The following is a 19,120-nucleotide window of genomic DNA, read 5'->3' as shown; positions in this document are numbered from 1 at the left end:
CAAAAAAAAAGCCGTCTGGATCTGCTTCCTTGAGGGAAAAAGTGGAGCAGTGGAGGAGTTTCCTGATGTTCGAGAGACAAAATGGTTTTGATACCAACGTGACACGTCGGTGAAGGACTGACCGTCTTCTGGAGAAGATGCTGGACATCTTCTTGTGCTCAGTGGATGGAAACTACTGACAATGACGAAGGAGGGATGTCACAATGACATGAAGATGAATTTGTATGAGGTGGAAGTAGGTTTTTTTTGTGTGTAGTAAAATGTGTAATGTCTATGTTTTAAATCACATCTTTTACTGAGTAAAAAAAGAATGTCGGCTTTAATTCAAATAAATAATAAATAAAATAAAATTCACACAATGGAAACTTTGGCAGTGAATGATGAGATCTGAGTGATTTTAAGGAATTAAAGCAAGTTTCCTGATTGTTTCAGCTTCTTTAATGTGAACATTTTCTGGTTTAGAAATCATTCAAACTGAATCCAATTTTTTGGGCTTTTTGGACAAGACATTTGAGAACATCGTCCTTTCTAGGTTTGAGAAACACTGATGGACATTTTCTGGCATTTTATGGACCAAATGATTACTTGCAGCCCTGGTCAGCACTTTAATTTGTAAAGGTTTGCCTTTAATTAAAAACAATTCATGTGAGAGTTGTGTCCCCTTGTACTTTTTTGCACGGCACAAGGAAGAACCCCAACCTTAAAAAAGTAACTTTTAATCTGAGTACATTTTAAAAAAGCTGCTTTTATTGTACTTAAGTAAAAATGTTATCAAAAATACTGGTACTTTTACTAAAGTAGAATATTTCAGTACTCTTTCCACCGTCGGTCATTTTATGCCTTTACTGATTTAAATTTCTTTAAGGAAATACACTTTTATGTCATGATTTGCAGCCATTTTATTGTATTAAGGTTTGAATGGGTCAATGGGTCATCTACGTTCTTACAGAATAAAGTATTATCAAGACTGTTTCACACACACACTGGACTATGGGATGAGGAGAAGAGTAGATGCGGCGCCGGTGATGGTCTGTACGTATTCTTTGTAGTCGCTGCCATAGTATCGCCGCAGCAGGTGGTTGAAGATCCCCACGACGCACATCATGAAGAGGAAGAAGATGATGCGCTTTCCAAAAAGGTAGCCTGGAGTGCTACAGAAAAAAACAACAACTGTTGTTATGACTCAGATGATAAGAGATTACACACACACACACACGTATTACCTTTGAGATGTTTGTCCCAAGTATCCCACAAAGTACTTCTGCCTCACGAGAAGGTAGATGATGCCGGCGAAGGCAGCAGGAGCTTTCAAACACGTGATAAAAAAGTTGAAACTCACAACCCACAGAATCAAATATGATGCATTATTACATTTCTGTTGGAAGACATTGTCAGAGGATCAGAAGTCCAGTGTGTAACATTTAGGACGGATTATTGGCAAAAAATAAATTATATTACTCATATTTGAACACTTGCATAATCATTTTAAATAAATAAAGCTTTAGAATAAGACTTATATATGCTTATACTTGCACCGCCATGTTCATAAGTTAAATCTGATACACAAAGAGTTGTAAAAGAGTGTTGACATCCTTTCTGGCATGTGAAGGCCACCATAGTTGCCCCATGTATTTGTTGCAGTCTTCGCTTTCACAGTTAGATGTCACTAGATCTTTTATTCATGGGCTCACAGTGTGATTTGAGACTGTCATTGCAACGTCTTTACTTTTTAAAGTCCTAATTAAGTATAAAAATCTCTTTGTGAACATCCGTGAACACATGAACCAAGTCAAGAAAAATGATAATGTCAAATGGAGATAGTTATAACTACTAGGTTCTCTGATCTTTGATTGATACTGGGCGATCTGGACATTTTTAAATAACAAAGCATGTGAGACGTTTCTGTGGTTTAGGTGAAAGCAGAGAGAATGACTCACTTCAAATACACAGAACCTCTGCACTAATAAAGTGGCTGACTCTGTCATCTGAGACATGCAGCAGTTACAGTTTGAGAAAGGCTCCCTTTCCTGTTTCGGCAATTACCGTTTTTGCACAAAGGGAGGTCCGTGAAGAAATGGCTTCTGAAGGAGGCGTTTGGGCGCCTAAACTTACACTTAACATTAAAACGCCGTCATTACAAGCTGGGAAGCAAACTGTGTGAGTCAGGCTCATCAGTAAGAGAAGTAATGTTGTTGTGGCTCATGAGAGAAAGGAGTACACACACTCACACACACACACACTCATTTCCATGTAATGGGACATATTTGCATTTTGATTCTCACTTACAAGATAAGAAATATAAGGGTAAGAATGCACTCTCGTCTACATGACAAGTCCTAGTTCACTGACTCTGGTGGGTGTGTGTGTGTGTGTCTGCTTAATGATTACCTTGACTGAGACAAAGGCCGGCACACCACATCACTGCCAGGAAGGTCGGGTATGCGTCCATGCAGTTACGACTAAACGAAACACACATAATAAGCTCAGTCAATAACAATAATAATGCATCTCAGATAAGTCACCTGCAATGAGATTATGTGGCATTTACAGACCGCCGCGACAGAAACCAGGCTCGTTTTCCTGCGACTTGTGCGTGTAATGTAATATCTGCTTTCATTTTATTCAAATTTACTGGTGGTAATTGTAGGTCCTCATTATCCAATTATATTGTAATATAGTAAGTCTGGTGTCAGCATATATTTGAAGGGGCTGTTTGAGAAAGGAGTTCATTTAGAGTGAATAAAACCTTGAAGCTGTTGGTATTTAAAAACAAAAATGGGACTATGGTGTGGAAATCTAATTTGAAATGGAAAAGCCAGGAAAAGGAGAGCCCAATTCTCAGAGTTTGATCACATTGGATATTGGGTAGTCTTCAGGTTATTTTGATTATTAATTACTTTTTCAACCTGGTCCAGCTTCTCAAATATACAGTATATAAATTTATATAATGTGTATGTGTATAAATAATCAAAACTGGATTAAGAGTTAGGTGCTTTCTAAACTTTTGCATCACATTTTGAATGAAATCTTAACATCACCTATATACAGGACAGGATGTGACTCAAACAATTTCCTTTTAAAAACAGGAAGTGCTTCTCTTTTTTTGTTGTCGTTGCTGGTGGACCAACATTGTTCCTCAGGCGACATCTGCACTGTTGCAAACATTTAGATTTCCCAATTTGATCTCACTGTCAGAGCAGTTGAGTGTGTCCAACTTTAAACCCAATCACAGTCAATTCACAAAGAGAAAAAAAAACAAGGTCAATTCATTCTCGGCATACCAGCGGATCAATAAAATAAAAAGATAATTTAGCATTCAATTGCTGTTGCACCTTTACAAATACAACTTAGTTTTATGAACTCTTCTGACGCCTGTAAACTGATCTTTATAAACCTTACAGTTTACATAGCAGGTGTATGAGTAGTTGTCTGACTGTATGTCTTTGACAGGATCTATAAATAATGGTGAATATTGTTGTTTTTCCCAGCAACCATTCAAATGAGCTCTGTATCAGGCAGGCAAATGAGGAGTGCCTCTATCTCTCCCTGACAGTAATATTTATAGTTATGTAAAATCGAAATGGAAAGTTCATGTTTGGAAATACAAACAAAACTTGCTTTAATGTCAGATTAAAAACCCGAAGAATAAAATAAAAAGCACTTACTTGGCACAAGACACTCGGTCAGTGCAAGGCGTGTGGGTGTGGGATTCTCTCTCTACCTTCTGTGCAAAGAATGCTTTAAACCACAAGACAAATATTAAACAAGAAAAACACACAAATCCATCACTTCTAAGCTTGAATTGCTCCTGCTGCATCTCTCCCTGGACTCACCATTCTGCAGAACGCTGACGAGGGTGACGACGACCAGCAGGTAGATGTTTTCCACCACTGTGTTGGAGTCCATGATCGGCAGCTTCACAGAGAGGGAATGAAGATTTACTGTCAACTGTGGAGCACACGATCATGTCTCCATCCCACATTACGTACGTACACTGTTTGTGTTTGTGGTTTCCCCTTTATGTAAATTATGCTCAGGCATGACAGTCCCTATGTCTGTGTGAGACTCACACACAATCAGACACACACTTAAATGGCACAAATGGTGAAAGGTGAACGCAGAGCAGTTGATGCAAGGGTGCAAAATATGTTTAAAATGCAAAAAAAAAAAATTTGTCTAATATGAATCCAGCAAAGCATCACATCTGTTGTCTCAGATTCATGCATATACAAAACACATAAGGAGAAAAAATGTAAGTATTTAGTTATAATAAAATATTATAACCTAAGGATTGTTGGTTCAAATACACAGACAAGGACTGAAGTGTCCCCTGATCAAGGTACCTCACCTCCCCCATGTTGTGTGTTACTGGTGTGTTAAACCCACTAACACTGGTTAGTGTGTGTATGAATATAAGGAATCCAAATTCTTACAATATAAACTTCTGTTCAAGTGGGTTTTATGACTGGTAAATTTAACGTGTTATGAATAATATACACTACGTGTAGAGCTAACGCAGTAGCATGCTGCGGCTAATTAACATAAACTATGACAAACAAATATTCAGATAAGCAGATTTTGGACATCTTTTTGAATGACAGAGGATAACATTACGTCAATCAATATATCAAAATACTACATCCGTCTCCGGCAGATCTTCAGTTTTTATCCGGTAAGACAGCCATTCGTTGCAACAGCTCCCATATGGTCTAGCGGTTAGGATTCCTGGTTTTCACCCAGGCGGCCCGGGTTCGACTCCCGGTATGGGAACTTCGTTTTTGCTTTTTCAGATGGTGATATAGAACAGCATATTCTTTTCTCGGCTGGCTGTGAAAAACTAGTGAACTACAAGAGCTTTACAAATTAAGTTTGATTAAGTACTTTTGATTAAGTAAGTGCTAAAATTACTCACCTTTCTCACCATGATAATGGGGGCTGAATTGTGTACATACTCTGGTTTCTATGCTCCTCTATGACAAACATTGGACATTTATGGCATTTGTCCATGACCGTAATTACAATTAATTTACCTGAATGGTCTCAAACAATAACACACAGTAATACATTAAGAAAATTTGGAAGTGAAATCCTGATTTCTTCACGCTGAACTCTGTCACAATAATTTTCACTGTGTAAATAAGAGCATTTATTAAATTACATTTTAAAAAAAAGACAACAAACTTTCAAGTATTTTATCAAAATATAATTAAACAGAGCAAACAAACAGCTCTGGCTATAAACACGATGCCATCATACAACCACACACAAACACAAACGTGCCAACTGTCCAGAACACATTTAAACATGTGCAAGTTTTACAAACACACCCTCAACATGTTGACCTCAATAAATTATCCTCACCTCCCCTACTCATTAAACTCAAACTGACATCACAGTGCATAACAATGGTTTAGGTTTAGTAGCATTTTCCCAGAACTGAATTTGTCTCATCAAAGTAAAAAGTACTTACTGTGGTTGTACTCTCATTATTTAAGTCAAGACACAACTTTCTATTTACCATCACCTGATCATTCAACTCATCAAGACTGCTAATTTGAACAAATCCTGTATCCTGATCCCAAAATGTAATGGATCCTAAATGGAACCAGCTATAAAGAACCCATTCTAATGAGGTGAAGCTTGTTAAATTAACTGTAGTTTACAGAAAATCACATTCATATTTATTTTTAAATGAAAAGTTCAAGTGCACTCAGAGCATCACTCTCCATCTCTGTGGGCTTGTGAGCCATAGCCTGCATCAGAAACTCGTCCATAAAGTTCTCTGCGCCGTTTCCATTCGTACAAGTGTCTGTTTGGAACGCGCCGCTGACGCCGCTAACCCCACAGTCCAACTGGCTGCCTACATCTTGTCCTTTGACGAGCATTTCCATGTAGTCGGTGCTGTCTGGTGACCGGTTGCTCGCCGTGGTTGCCGGTGAGAGCAGATCCGAGAGGATGCTGTCGCAGGTGGAGCCGTCGTAGGTGCTGGAGGTAACCGTGTGTGGAGAACTCAGGTCAGTGCTGTCAGGCCAGGGGCTCGCGCCCCCCTGATGACCCAAGAGTCCATTGAGCTTGGCGAGCTTCTTCCTCTTTGCTTTCAGTTTCTTTAACAGCTTGTACCTGAGGACTTCAGTTTCACTGAGACCTGGGGGAATCTTTGAAGAGAGTTTCTTTAAGGAGGAGATTTCAGGGTTACGGTTTGCTTTAGGCGGAGTAAATAATGCACTGGACATTGCTGCTGTGTTTGTTAGTGATTTTTGGTTGCGAGGGGTTATGGGTTGAATCGGCATCGATCTGACACAGGGAAGGGCAGCAGGCGAAGGTAGAGAACTTGGCGAGTGCGAGGTCCTGGCACTGAACGCGCCATACATTTCCGCAGCTTTCAGTGGGAGACCGTCCCTCTGCTCTGTCCTGAGCTGTGGTTTTGGTCCTTCAGGAATCTGCTTTGCCCACACAGGGTTGGGGATAGAGTGAATGGTTGGCGTGGGCTTTACTTTTGTGACCGGCATGGGTGTGAGCATGGGGCTGGGTGTCGTCACAGGGTTCTGAACGTGGTTTAGCAGCCGCTCGCTGAGCATGAAAGACCAGCGGGCGTTCTGATCTATGGTTGGTGGACATTTCTGATCAGTGGACACTGGTGAAGTGTCAGTAGAAACCAACATGGAGGGCATTTGGAGTGAGCTTTCAACAGGTGGAGTGTTTACTGGAGCAGCAGACCCTGAGAGTTTGTTAGCAGTTATTTCTATGGGCTCAGAATTCACTGGTGGTGAAATATGTGAAGCTGCGTGAGATGAGACTTCTTTGTTATCCTTTCGTGTACCAATAGCTTTGCCTCGGCCATTTCCTCTACCTCTACCTCTGCCCCTACCTCTACCTCTACCCCTACCTCGCCTGGTACAAGGCTCAAATGTTGGATCACTGGTTGAGCCATCCCCAGATTCAGGGTCAGAAGAGAGGGTAGTGGGAGGATCCGCATCAGGACTGTGACGCGTTTCACTACCTGCGACAGTGGAGGAGCTATCTGGTGTCGTGCCAAGCATTTCACACGTTCTGGGATGAGTCAAACCCTGAGTTTGTTCTTTGCCTTCGACGGCCGTTGTCTCCAAATCCGGTTTCAACTCCACCAGCGTGAGTGTGATGATGTCATCGTGGCTGAGGCCCTCGAAGGTGTCGAGCAGCGTTGAGGAGCCGATGGACGTATCGGCGGGGAAGGTGGTGTCCAAGTTGTTGATGCCATCTTCAGATACTGAGAGTGCACGGGCAATGTCAGAGTCATTGTGCGACAGGACAAAAGACTGATCCGGAGAGCACGCCACCGGTTCGTCTGCGGCTACATGTTTGTCAGTGAGACCACAAGATAAAGTGGAGTTTGTCACATTGTTGGACGGGGGAGAGTCCGAGAATGTGCTGGAGGGAGAACAGACGCGAGACTCTCTGGCCTCCTCGGACGTCTCCCAAAAAACGATGTGCATCTCTCCGGCAGGAACCGAGAGTTTCTGATGCCTCTTACATTCTGGATGTTTCAAATCATCATATTCCAGCCACGACCCTGTGGGGAATAAGGTAAAGGAACACGGTGAGCAGACAGCAGCATGTTTGTTTATACTGACGTAAGATTGAAATCAACAACCAAATTCAATGCTAAGTGTCAATAAATCAGATTTAGTCACAGTTGATTATACATCTAGACCCTCCATAGTAACAATAATAATAATGGCTTTTTTGACAATTAATTTGGTCTATTAAAATAATTACTTAATGATACTAACACAATCTCTTCAGTGGGATGACTTACTACAAATCAACAGCTACCAAATACGAGAGCAAATACATATATCACCACGTTTTTAAAAATGATAGTGTGGATTAAATGTAGATGTGGATTACTGTTTGGCTTCGACCCAGTATGAGATGTTTTTAAATCCTTTTTTTATATAGTTTTATTGTATGCCTTGTTTATTTGTGTTGTTTTTATATTTTATACAGTATTTTATTGTTTGTTCTTAGGTCTATTAGGTCACACTTTTTTATTGTATTTGTTTTATTTATCTATGTACAGCACTTTGTTTCAGCTGTTGTTTTTAAAGTGTTTTATAAATAAAGTTGAATTGGACTGGGTAGAATGTTTCGTATAAATGTCAGTAAAACAAGCATTAAAAAAAAAATCAACATTACATGAGTTGTCCAGCAGAATGTGCTGTTGGCAAACATGCATCTATATCCTTGTGACTTCACAGACACTGAAGTCAGTGCCTGTGGTTTTTACTTCAATGAAAATGAAGGTTAGATATTGACAAAGGGAAGCAAAACAAAAAAGTTCTGCGACATTTGTCTTCAGTAATCTGCTCTCTCATATACAATGTCAACGTATGTTGGTACAACTTTCGGTTATGTGGCCTCAAATGTCCTGTATAACCTGTATCACAGAGCAGGTGAACAGCAGCCTCTGTTAAACCCTGCGTCTTCTAATCCAAGCATGTCTGAGTGAAAGAGGTGGAGCCGTGGACTGAAAGCAACACCGTCGGAGCGAGTGAATGTAGTAATTGATGAAGGAGGAACTCTTGATACCTGCACCGTGTTAAAGCAACAGCCAAAAATAGCAAATGTAAAGTAAACAATATGATCATTTTCACATCAGTAAAATAATGAATATCTGATTAAAATACAACAACCATTGTCAAGACTGTTTCTGCAGCCAAAACAGAGACACGAGCAAACAGAAGAAAAGGAGGCTGTGTCGGTCTCCTTTGGTAATAAGGAAGTATTTAAAGCTGCTGCTGTCAGTGAAATGCTCTATATTACCACAGATATTACGGATCTCGAGTGTTTGCTCAGTGACATGACTCCCGCGGCGAGACGTCGACCAAATACGGGTTCTTCTTTTCTAATCATTAGATGTCTGTGACTTCAGGTTCCAGCCACCAAAACCATCACTCTGGTCTTCGATTGGCTGCGGCAGCTAGAGCTGTCATAATTTGACTTAATTGTGGTAATCTGACTAATCTGGGTGTGTGATGCTGCGTAGAGGCATCAGCAGGTCTACAGAGGCAGTATCTTGGAGCCTTTTCACAATTGGTGACCGTCAATCAATCTAATTTGAGATTTTTCTGACCTAATATTGTGACTGGAATTTTATTTACAAAAGCGCATTAAAAGTCAAGCTCAAGTTCAATATTTGCTGTATATATTATTTATATATTAGTTATTATTATGTATATTTGTTATAGATGTAACACAACTATCATTATTTAATTAATAACTTTGTGATAAATTATCATTCTGTTTGTTCAAAGTGGCATTTTTAAACCAGATAAGGCACATAAACTCTGGAAAAACAAAATTTATCTGTAAAAAACACAATTAAGTCAATGCTTTTGTGCCAGTCCTGATGCTGACATGATAAGAGTGGTTAGTCGGTGGAATTGTTGACAGCAGCTTTTTGATCTGCTCTGATTCTCCCTGCAGAGCAGGTTTGGTGTGCAGAATGTATTCAGCATGGCGGATTTACCTCACAAACCGGATTCCAGATTCAAATAATCCAGTAATAACATCATGAAGCACATACCGTCAGAATGACGAACCCAGGTGACAAAGTGCTTGAGCCGAAGGTTGTACTGTATGACAGTGGTGATCGAGTAGCGTTCCCCTTTGAAGTCAAAGGTGTAGAGTCCAACGTCATTGTCAGGAAGCCCCTCAACAAAGTGCAGCATGAACACTGGAGGCATACTAAATGGACACACAAAGCAAAGGTCTGGTTAAAAACACTATAGTTTTATTCTTTCAACTCAAGCCAATATACTACACATCACACAAGTGTTAACATTAAGTAATTTAACTCAATGTGGCCGTCACTTCCATCTAAAGTTAATTAATTAATTCAAGGTGCCGCTACATGTAACTGTTACTTGTACATTTCTGCTCAAATAAATTTTTCAAAAAATTAAAATAGACAAATTCCAAAACAATTCATTTCTGTAAACCTCTTCATATATTAACATTTTTAGAGATAAGAAGAAGACACACTGACAGCTCCGACTCTCACCTCTCCAGCATCATAGTCCTCTTCTGCTTCTTCCTGCCGCACACATTGCACGGGGCCAGATGAACTGCATGGAGTGGACGCCAATCGGGGACGAGGTTTGTGAAGGTGGGAAGAGTTTTCGCGAACCTGGAAAAATACAAAGTGAACTTCATTTAGGTGCTCTGCAATTTGCAATTAAATTAATTTCACCTACACGGTGCTGTCAACAGTTGATCTTAGTATTAACTGATTTTGGCTTATTCACAAGAATGAAAAGAACCGCTTTCATCCCGTTTGACCCTTACAATTGAGTCTTTTGTATACATATATTTAAGCAACTACAGTTTGTCACATTTATGAGATTTAAGAGCTACAAAAAGAAAACGGTTGACATTTCATTGCTGGTCATATCAAACCTCTTATATATAACAATATTTGACGTAGTTCATGCTTGAGAAAAAAAGTTGAACAGGACTCCAAATGTGTTACTTCTTCGTGTACACATGACTTAATTTAAGTGTCAGGAATGGCTTTCAGGGGAGTTTTTTTTTATATCACATATGACATGGACATTGGTTGTGACACACAAAATATCAAAACTCTTTTATTTATGCTTCATCTCTACAAAAGGGGTGAAAATGTGGACATGAAATAAAAATAAACACTGTTTTTTCTTCAAAGATACAAGACTGCACAGGGGCTGAAGAGCCCCATGTAGCTATAGAGCCACAGGTTGCAGACCCCTGCCCTAGTTAAAGTATTCTACACAGGTGTCCTCCAGATTAACAATACATTTGTTACTTCAATCAAATGATTAAATGGCAAAAATTTAACATCGTTAAAAAGAATGAATGAGCCAAAAGGTGCAAAAAACAAAAACAATTCACAGGGTATATAAACTATCTGTCTTCAATCATTCATCATACCACTGCCAACAACTACCATTATTTTCTCTGTACTCATCACTAACATCTAGACTAAAAAGTGAAGTTTGTTAAAAGATTATATTTTTATTGAAAAAAAAAAGACTTAAATCACCAACCTCTCATTTGTAGCAGCTCTGCACTCACTGCACTTGAAGTCCCACTGAAAGGTTGACTGGAAGAGAGGCTCCGCCCAGGAGTCCATATTGAGCAGTAGTGGCATGGCAAACACTGGAGTCTCCTTCTGGCCTGAGAAGCACAAACATGCCCCAGTTAGTAACATAATAATCACAGGTATGAGTGCAGACAGAAGCTGGGATAACACCTTCCACTTCCAGATCAGTGCAATGAATAACTGTGAATAACATGATGATTTCTACTTTCTGAATACCTGACATTAAAAAGCATGCTCTTAGGCTTTATTTAATCAGCAATCCTCGACCCACCACGATCCCTTTGTATTATTAGCGTGCAAAGAAACTATGCAACCTCTCTCACGTCCATTCAATGTAAAGCTTTGGCTCCGACAAGCCGAGCGAGGCCTACATGCGTAGACCTGTCACTTTCCGGTATTATCTCGTGAGTTGCTTTGAAATTTCAAGATGAACTCTTTTGAAAGGAAACTGTGATTTATGTGAGCACAACTTTGTTTTTTAATAAAGTCCGGTGCCAAAAAAAAAGAAACACGAATTAAAAAGGTAGCAAAAAAGGGCCAAGTTGTGCAAGATCTGAAAATTTTTTTGATTGCATTTTGCAGAGGCAACTTGCCAAAAAAAGACTGACTAATAATCCTTTGTATACTGTTGTTTCTTATTCTGCATAGAAAGTGGCATTAGGGTATATGAAATCTAATATTCACAAACAGAAGGCTTGAGGGGCCAGAAGAGCTTTGTGCTGTCGAGTTTGAAAAGCATTCGCTCAGACATCTCTCCCTTACTCACAGGAGCTTGGCACAGTTATTGCTTATCCAACACTGGTTTCCTTCGAACCAGTGAAACACAGTGCAGAGAAATATCTTCTTCATATTTATTAGGCGCGGGAATCACAGGGTACCTCATGATGCGATACGCGATACATGGTCCACGATGCCAATAATATCATGTGTGATAATCGATATACTGCGAGACAATCATGTAGCGACACACCACGATGTGTGTCTAACTGAAGAAAACAAAATGTCCGTGAAAAGTTAAAAGTGCAGGATTTCTCTAATCATTCGCAACATGGAGAAGAAAGTGCATTAAGTGTATGTATAGAACGTGGATGTGGCATAGATTTTTACGCCATTATTCCACTGTAAACACTGACTTCTTTGCCAGATGACTACCACCCAAGTTTCCCCTCATTTATTTGAGGCGAGTGAAACTTAAGAGCGCCTTTATTTGTTAATTAAGATATCGATATTTGACCTGGTGCATCAATTTCTGTATTGCACAAGGAAAGACGACGATATTTGACCCACCCCTAATACTTATTACCTTATTTACATTATTTCTTTGCCTCTGTCCAATTAATCAATTAAAAAGGTGAATTTCAGTGAACCAAGGTCCAATTTCAGCGAAACTTAACACAAAAAGGACAATTTAAATAAATCAAATTCGATCTCTTGCTTTTCTCACTCCAATAATAAAAACGCACAGCATCCTGATCCTCAAAAAAATCTTGTGAGACAAATATCCATTCGGAAAGTAATTATAAATTACTGAGAAATTCATTTTCTCAGCAAACAAATCAACTCCTGATGCCAGTACTTTGGTCATTGACAGTTTTTGTCTGCCACTGTTGTGGTGTATCCATGTTGATGAATGTGAAAATCTTGAATTACTACAACGTGTCTGGTCAATGGAAACTGATAATAAATAAATAAATATGTCCCAAACGAATTCATTACAGATTTAACAGAAGCAAGAAGACCCGGGTTCGAGTCCCGGTCGGAACAAGGGCTTTCCTGCATGGAGTTTGCATGTTCTCCCCGTGTGTGCGTGGGTTTTCTCCGAGTTCTCCGGCTTCCTCCCACAGTCCAAAATGATGCAATATGGGGATTAGGTAAATTGAACACTCTAAATTAATTACCAGAGTGAATGGTTGTTTGTCTCTATATGTGTCCCTGCGAGGGACTGATGAACTGCCTATCGCCCTATGTCTGCTGAGATTGGCACAGGGCCCACATCCCTCCAGTGGAGGATACAGCAGTAGAAAATGGATGGGTGGATGTGCCGACAGTCTTGGCTTCAGCTTACCCAGTTTGCAGTGAAGCTTGGGCTGCAGTTGTTCGAAGACGGAAATCCTAAGACTCTGTAGGTCTGCACGGGCTTTTTGCAGCACATGGTTTGGCACCCACACCACACCGTCTACACAGAAAGAAAGAAAGAATTTACAATGTATTCCCATTCAGTACAATAACACAGTATGTGAATCTTCCACTAGTAATGCCACTTAAACAACCAGGGCCTCATTGTTGAAACAGTGTGTACATATACGCATGAAAAGTTGGCGTGTGTACGAAATACAGAAAGTGCTTGCGCACAAAAATATTCTGCTGTATGAAACCCATGCACAAACACCTGTCCAGTTTCCCTTTAGAAATCACAATCAATTCGCAATTCAGCGCAGCTTTTGTGAGCTTCAGGGAACTCCCATAGTTGACCATAAATAGCCAGAAAAACAAGTAACTGCAAAGTCATGGCAAAGGCAGACTGGCAAAGTACCACATGCGTAGGTCCTGTCACCTGCCTGGTTTGTGAGTGGTTCACGGGGTTAGACACTGTAAGAGGTTTGCTCGTCTAATTGGATTTGCACATACAGTAATCACCGTATTTAGAGGCCTGTACTCTGTGGGTGCCGAGGCTGGATGAAGTGTGGCACAGAGATCCAGCAGGACAGCGCATGGCAGGCAAGACGGACACACAATTCATTCATCATTACTGGCCAGCAAATGTGACTGGTCTATGAAATGCCTCTCCCTCTCCCTCTGAAGCTTCTATCTGCCTCATCCTCTGGCAGAGCCAAATAAAAGAGTTTGCGTCATTGTGCATCGTCATGATTACGTTCCTTTTTATACCCCTCCCATTTGATTGATTCTAATTGGCTTCAGTTCTGGCAATAAACTGATAACTGATGCTAATTGTTTCTATGATAACAATTATCATTTCAATTCTCATGAAAATATAATTTGAGGCTAAATATAATTATCTATGGAATAGTCACTTTGATCTCCTCAGTTGAAGCACACAAATCTAGATCTCTGCAAAACGTAATCTATTCTCCAGTTTACCTCATTACCTCATTCGTTATTTATTTATTTGGGTTTTTGCATGTAGGTACACGTTTCCGGGAGCATCAGTCATATAGGTAGTATTGAAGTATTGTTTTTGGTGGCTGTCTGTATGTGTGTGCTTCTGCACTTGCTTGCAATAATAATGCCGACAAAGACTTGCTAGAATTTGACCGACGTGGATTCAAACACAATCGACTACAGGCTGACAGAGGCTTGTTGCCTGAATGTGGCTCGGACCGCCATCTCTATTTGCCTTGTTTTGAACAGTTTCCGGTTATCCCTTTGCAGCTTCAACTCAAGTTTGTTTTTTATAAACCGCAAACTTTGCATAGAATGTAGCGTACATGTAGGCCTTCTTTTGTGTGTACACAAGCTTAATAGATGAGGCCCCCTGGATTTTAATTACTTAATACAATTCAATTTGGTGACATCACAAAAGATATAAGCAACATTTTTAGAGCAAAAAATATAGAGCAAAACTGAAAAATTGAATGGGTGTCTGAGGTACAGAAAAATAAATATACAGTACTTTGCAAAGTTTTTGTATCTGCCAGATTCTGTGATCATTGGCATTCAGATTGGAATAATGTGACAGAAAAGTTGTTCTTATATATCTAAGCAAACTGTGTCAATGAGTTTAATAACTCATACAACAAGTGTATGTAATGATCAAGCATGTCTTGAATAAACCTGGTGTAACAGATCTTTTTCAACATGAAATAGTAAGATAAGCAAAGATGTTACCAAAAACATTAATTAGGGTTCCACACTCACAGTTTTAAGAGAGCAGGGTCAAGTGTAGGTCACACTGAATACTTGACATTTTAATCTGTAGAGGTTTTTCTGAAAATATATATATATATTATATATATTTGATCTTGTATGGTAATTATAGGATTGCTAAAACAACAAATATAACATCTTTGCACAGTACTGTGACCGCCTCCCGTCATTATAGTTTGTTAACGGCATTTTTAAACAATATATAAGCTCCCTATTAGCTGTAGATGAAAGGCAAAAAAAAAACGCCGTTAAATCGGATTTAAATGTTATCACATTCACAGGTAAGCTTAAGATCACGTATAACTTACCCTGACCAGTTTGCTGATGGTCTCGAATGGCAGCCCAGACATCCTCATAAACGTTCATCAGCTGCCAGACAGACGATTGCTGAGGCTTGTCTTTGGGTTTAGCCTTTTTCAAGCTCTTACAGTTTACCAAAGCAACAAGCAGTGAATCCAGCCAACATAGGTTGTCCCTGTTCCACCAGAAAAGATGATCTGGAACAGGCACAAGCTCCTCTGGGAGCATTTTGGAGGTATGAAGAAAATCCCCAGACTTACTGCCTGCTAGGCCGTTACATGCGGTTATGTCTGCCGTCTGCAATTTCTCATCTGTCCTTGCGGTCTGCTCAGTGAGCTGAGGTGATGGACTATTCGTTGCTGTTGAATATGTGTGGTCACCTGTGAAGATGGTCTGTCCTTTCAGTAACTCCGGATGAATCTTCGGCTGCCTGGAGTCATCCTCTGTGTCCATCATACCGAGAGCAACGCGGTGATCAGAAAGTGAAGGCTCAGCCCCATCAGCAGTCAACAAAGCTGCTGATGAGTGCTGTTGGTGTCCAGTTGAGGCTGAGCATGCAGAAGGAGTAATACCGTCTGCACACGCAGCTTCGTCCGTTTCCTCCACCAGAATGTCCTCCTCTGGTAATGCCTCCCCGCCTGTTGTCTCTGCCGATCGACAATCAAAACCACCTTCATGTCTGTTCACCTTTTCACCATCTTCTGCCTCAGGTGCCACACGTTGGCCACTGGTGACAGTGTTTCCAGCAACACTCTGTGTCCCAAAACTGTCAAGTTCATCACACGATCGCAGACGTTTTGGTGAGCATTTAATCAACTCTTCCAGTGGCAGAGTATTTTTTCTTTTGTTCCCAACTGTGGGCACCACAGGATCCAAGCTAGCCAAAACATCCTCCAAGGAGCGGCTTACCAGAGGGAAAAGGCACTATGTGGAAAAATGGAAACACAGAAATTAGCACAAAAGAAAAAGAAAGATTTCACCCGAGTGTTTCTTGGAGATGGTAGTGCTGGTTCTTACCTGAGGGTTTGTGCAGAGAGTGACCGACTCCTGGAGGGTGATGTGGTAAGAGCGCAGAGGATAGGTTAGGCCCTTTGAGGAACACCAGGGACAATTCTCGAGTGACGCAGCTCTTTCCTGAACCTTAAAAAAAGGCAAAAATCCCACATTAGACAAGTCTAACATCTACAAACAAACTAGCATTTCTTTCATACTTTTAGTGTGAAAATTATTACAGATCAATCAGTTGTTTGGACCAGAATATGTCATTTGTTTTCTCCCAAACCTTGAAATGATGATGTTCACAAATGCCATATTCTGTCCATAAATCAGTCTTAATGATATTAAAATATTATACAAACCAACTCGAACTGCCCGCTGCTTCTTTTCATTTCTCAGTCACCGCAACTTTCATTATTTTGTTCTTCCAATAATACTCAAATAATCACTTGTAAACATTAATTGGCATATTAGCAAGATTTTGTTTGATTACACAAGAGGTTCATACTCTTGATTTAACTGAATGGTAATGTTACTTTGTTTTTTGTCTGTTGACTCAGATTTCAATTTGCAGTTTTTCAAATATCAAATGTGTACAAAATGTACAAAACAAAAAGAAACCAACAACCATTTTTCTTTTATATAACTTGTATGAGAAGCATGGCTTCAAGCCCTGCAGAGAACTTTCGCCTTTTACCAAAGATTTCCATTTGTGATTTGTTTTTTTCTGGTTTGAATTGGTACTGTCCAGTCACAGTATTTTGTCAAATGTAATTCAGCTTTGCGCAAGTGACAACAGTGCGAGGAAAGCAAGAGCTCTACTGACTTTTCCCAAATACCCCACCAGTGGTGAGGCCAAAGCCCCCAAATCAGTGTCTTCACCAGTCATTGGCAAACCACCGCTGCTCTTCTGGTCCACGGCTGTCAGGTGCCATTCAAAAAATATTACCATGTCACTGCAAAGTGGCGCACTTCTGAGGGAGCTGAGGACAAAATACAACACATGAGGTACTTTAGTTTAGACAATGTTAACTTCCTCTTGATATATGTGGTTATAATAGTGGAAATGGTGCAAACCATTGAGCTACAACCACTATGGCAATATTACATCTACATTATTTGTGAAAATCAAATTAATTTGTCAGGTAGTCAACTCGCTGTATCAACAAAAGTGCTAAATCTTTTAGTGTGAACTGTTTTGGAGAGGTTCTCTCAGCAGTAATGACTATCATAACACCGAGACATGATGATGTTATTTAGCCTACTCTTCGTGAATGGAGAACTGAATAAACAACTTGAGCACTTGTCAGTAAAATTATATAAATGCACAATATCAGAACAGTAATAGAAATAACAGTAATTGGATGTATGCAGGAACACACAAAGATATTAAGACAGATATAGTTCTACACATCCACTCCACTTTAGTTTCAGTAGTAAAAACTAAGAAATCTGTGAATTCCAGTAACATCTATCTGTCTGCCTGCCTTCTGAGGTCTCTTGATAGGCATCAAAGTCAAAGGAACATTGCACGCATTGCTTAATTTTGCCTTTTTCCAGGTATTTGGTTTAGCAGCTCATCAGTTTACCACTTTATCCTCCACATGAGAGTCACAGGGCTGCTGCAGCCAATCCCAGCTGAAAGGCAGGGCAAACCCTGGACAGGTCGCCGATCCAGTGCAGGTCAAACACAGAGATGAACAACTGATTGCTCTCAATCACACCTGTGGTTTATTTCGAGTGTCCAATAAACCACATCTGTGGGCAGAAACTGGAGTACCTGGAGAAGACTGATGCAAACTCGCAAACCCATGTCTTTTTGCAGTAAGGCACCAGTACTAGCCACTACTCCGACATGTGGTCCCAGCTCATTAAACAAACATCAGAGCATAGTATTCATTTTCTTTGATGTAAATGGGTTGTCACAAAGGAGATTCAAGGAACACCTGTCGTCTGTTATCACAAGCTTCAAAACTTGGCAGGTGATTGATTTACTGAGGGGGCCCCAGTCAAGAGAGCAATGCACACGAGTGAGTCAGTTGAAGCCCAAGATGAGGGTACTGCAGTAGTAAAACAACTTAACTAAGGGTTACATTACTCATGTTTTTGTCAATTAAAGAGTTCATAAACCACGTATAACTGGGTTTGCTCAGACATAAACTCAAGTTATCTAAAATGTACTGCGATAAAAGGACACCAACTGATTTGAAACGTTTTATATTAAAGCCCACAACGGGCTTAACATGAAATACTGACATGGTTATGTCTCCTTCATAGTTAGCTTTCTTGTAGAACTCTCACTCTGAGATTACATTTTTAAAATATCACAGCCCCATTACATTGAATGAATTATTAAAAGCAAGGGAAGACGCTCCCATCATTACCTTAGTATAGAATACATGCTATGTTTTAAAACACATAATGCGACACACTTATGTTCCCGATATGCGGTTTATTCGAGAATCGCTTTCGTTATTTACTTTGAATCAGACTTAAATCTTAACAAAGCCCACATTCAATACAACCAGTCCCGGCAAGCGGCGGGAAGCATGTGCTAAAACCTCGCGTAAATTTGAGCGGCTGCCTACTTGTTCTTCCGCATTTGATGAATAAATGTGATACTTACCAACACCAAAGTTATGTTAAAAGTGTTATTACGGTCCCAGTTGGTGAAATCCATAAACACAGCCGCAAATGTTTCTTAGTATCTGGCAGCGGAGCGGGCCCATGTGCAACAACTCCACAGTTCGTGTGAGAAACGTTCGACTTCCGATTGCCGCCGGATGTTCTTCGGCCTTTGTTTTCCCTCATCTCGTCGGG

The 19,120-nt window shown here is 40.1% G+C and overlaps 2 protein-coding genes and 1 non-coding gene across 3 annotated transcripts; 1 reads left to right on the top strand and 2 right to left on the bottom strand.

The window, feature by feature from the left end:
* Nucleotides 1-884: 884 nt before the first annotated feature.
* On the bottom strand, nt 885-3,978 carry LOC122779289 (arachidonate 5-lipoxygenase-activating protein). Its single transcript, XM_044041465.1, has 5 exons — nt 3,834-3,978; nt 3,666-3,738; nt 2,389-2,459; nt 1,224-1,305; nt 885-1,151 (listed from the first exon to the last, which is right to left on the bottom strand). Exons 1-5 carry the CDS (start codon nt 3,904-3,906, stop codon nt 989-991), a joined length of 462 nt encoding a protein of 153 aa, XP_043897400.1. The 5' UTR covers nt 3,907-3,978; the 3' UTR covers nt 885-988.
* Nucleotides 3,979-4,698: 720 nt separating this feature from the next.
* On the top strand, nt 4,699-4,770 carry trnae-uuc. Its single transcript has one exon. It is a non-coding gene; the product is annotated as a tRNA-Glu (tRNA).
* Nucleotides 4,771-5,188: 418 nt separating this feature from the next.
* On the bottom strand, nt 5,189-19,075 carry uspl1 (ubiquitin specific peptidase like 1). Its single transcript, XM_044042110.1, has 8 exons — nt 18,927-19,075; nt 16,322-17,283; nt 15,313-16,228; nt 13,185-13,295; nt 11,064-11,193; nt 10,043-10,168; nt 9,566-9,726; nt 5,189-7,549 (listed from the first exon to the last, which is right to left on the bottom strand). Exons 2-8 carry the CDS (start codon nt 16,484-16,486, stop codon nt 5,688-5,690), a joined length of 3,471 nt encoding a protein of 1,156 aa, XP_043898045.1. The 5' UTR covers nt 16,487-17,283; nt 18,927-19,075; the 3' UTR covers nt 5,189-5,687.
* Nucleotides 19,076-19,120: the final 45 nt, after the last annotated feature.

Source organism: Solea senegalensis, linkage group LG13 (assembly GCF_019176455.1).
Source record: "Solea senegalensis isolate Sse05_10M linkage group LG13, IFAPA_SoseM_1, whole genome shotgun sequence".
Classification (NCBI taxonomy): domain Eukaryota; kingdom Metazoa; phylum Chordata; class Actinopteri; order Pleuronectiformes; family Soleidae; genus Solea; species Solea senegalensis.
This window is presented reverse-complemented; position numbering and strand designations above follow the sequence as displayed.

Coding starts and splice junctions, on each gene's coding strand:
- uspl1 (XM_044042110.1), bottom strand. CDS start 16,486: ATGTTAGACTTGTCTAATGTGGGATTTTTGCCTTTTTTTAAGGTTCAG. Junction 16,229..16,321: donor CTCTCTGCACAAACCCTCAG/GTAAGAACCAGC, acceptor TTTTCCACATAG/TGCCTTTTCCCTCTGGTAAG. Junction 10,169..11,063: donor AGAGCTGCTACAAATGAGAG/GTTGGTGATTTA, acceptor GTATTTTTCCAG/GTTCGCGAAAACTCTTCCCA.
- LOC122779289 (XM_044041465.1), bottom strand. CDS start 3,906: ATGGACTCCAACACAGTGGTGGAAAACATCTACCTGCTGGTCGTCGTC. Junction 2,460..3,665: donor GACCGAGTGTCTTGTGCCAA/GTAAGTGCTTTT, acceptor TGTTTCGTTTAG/TCGTAACTGCATGGACGCAT. Junction 1,306..2,388: donor CGGCCTTTGTCTCAGTCAAG/GTAATCATTAAG, acceptor CGTGTTTGAAAG/CTCCTGCTGCCTTCGCCGGC.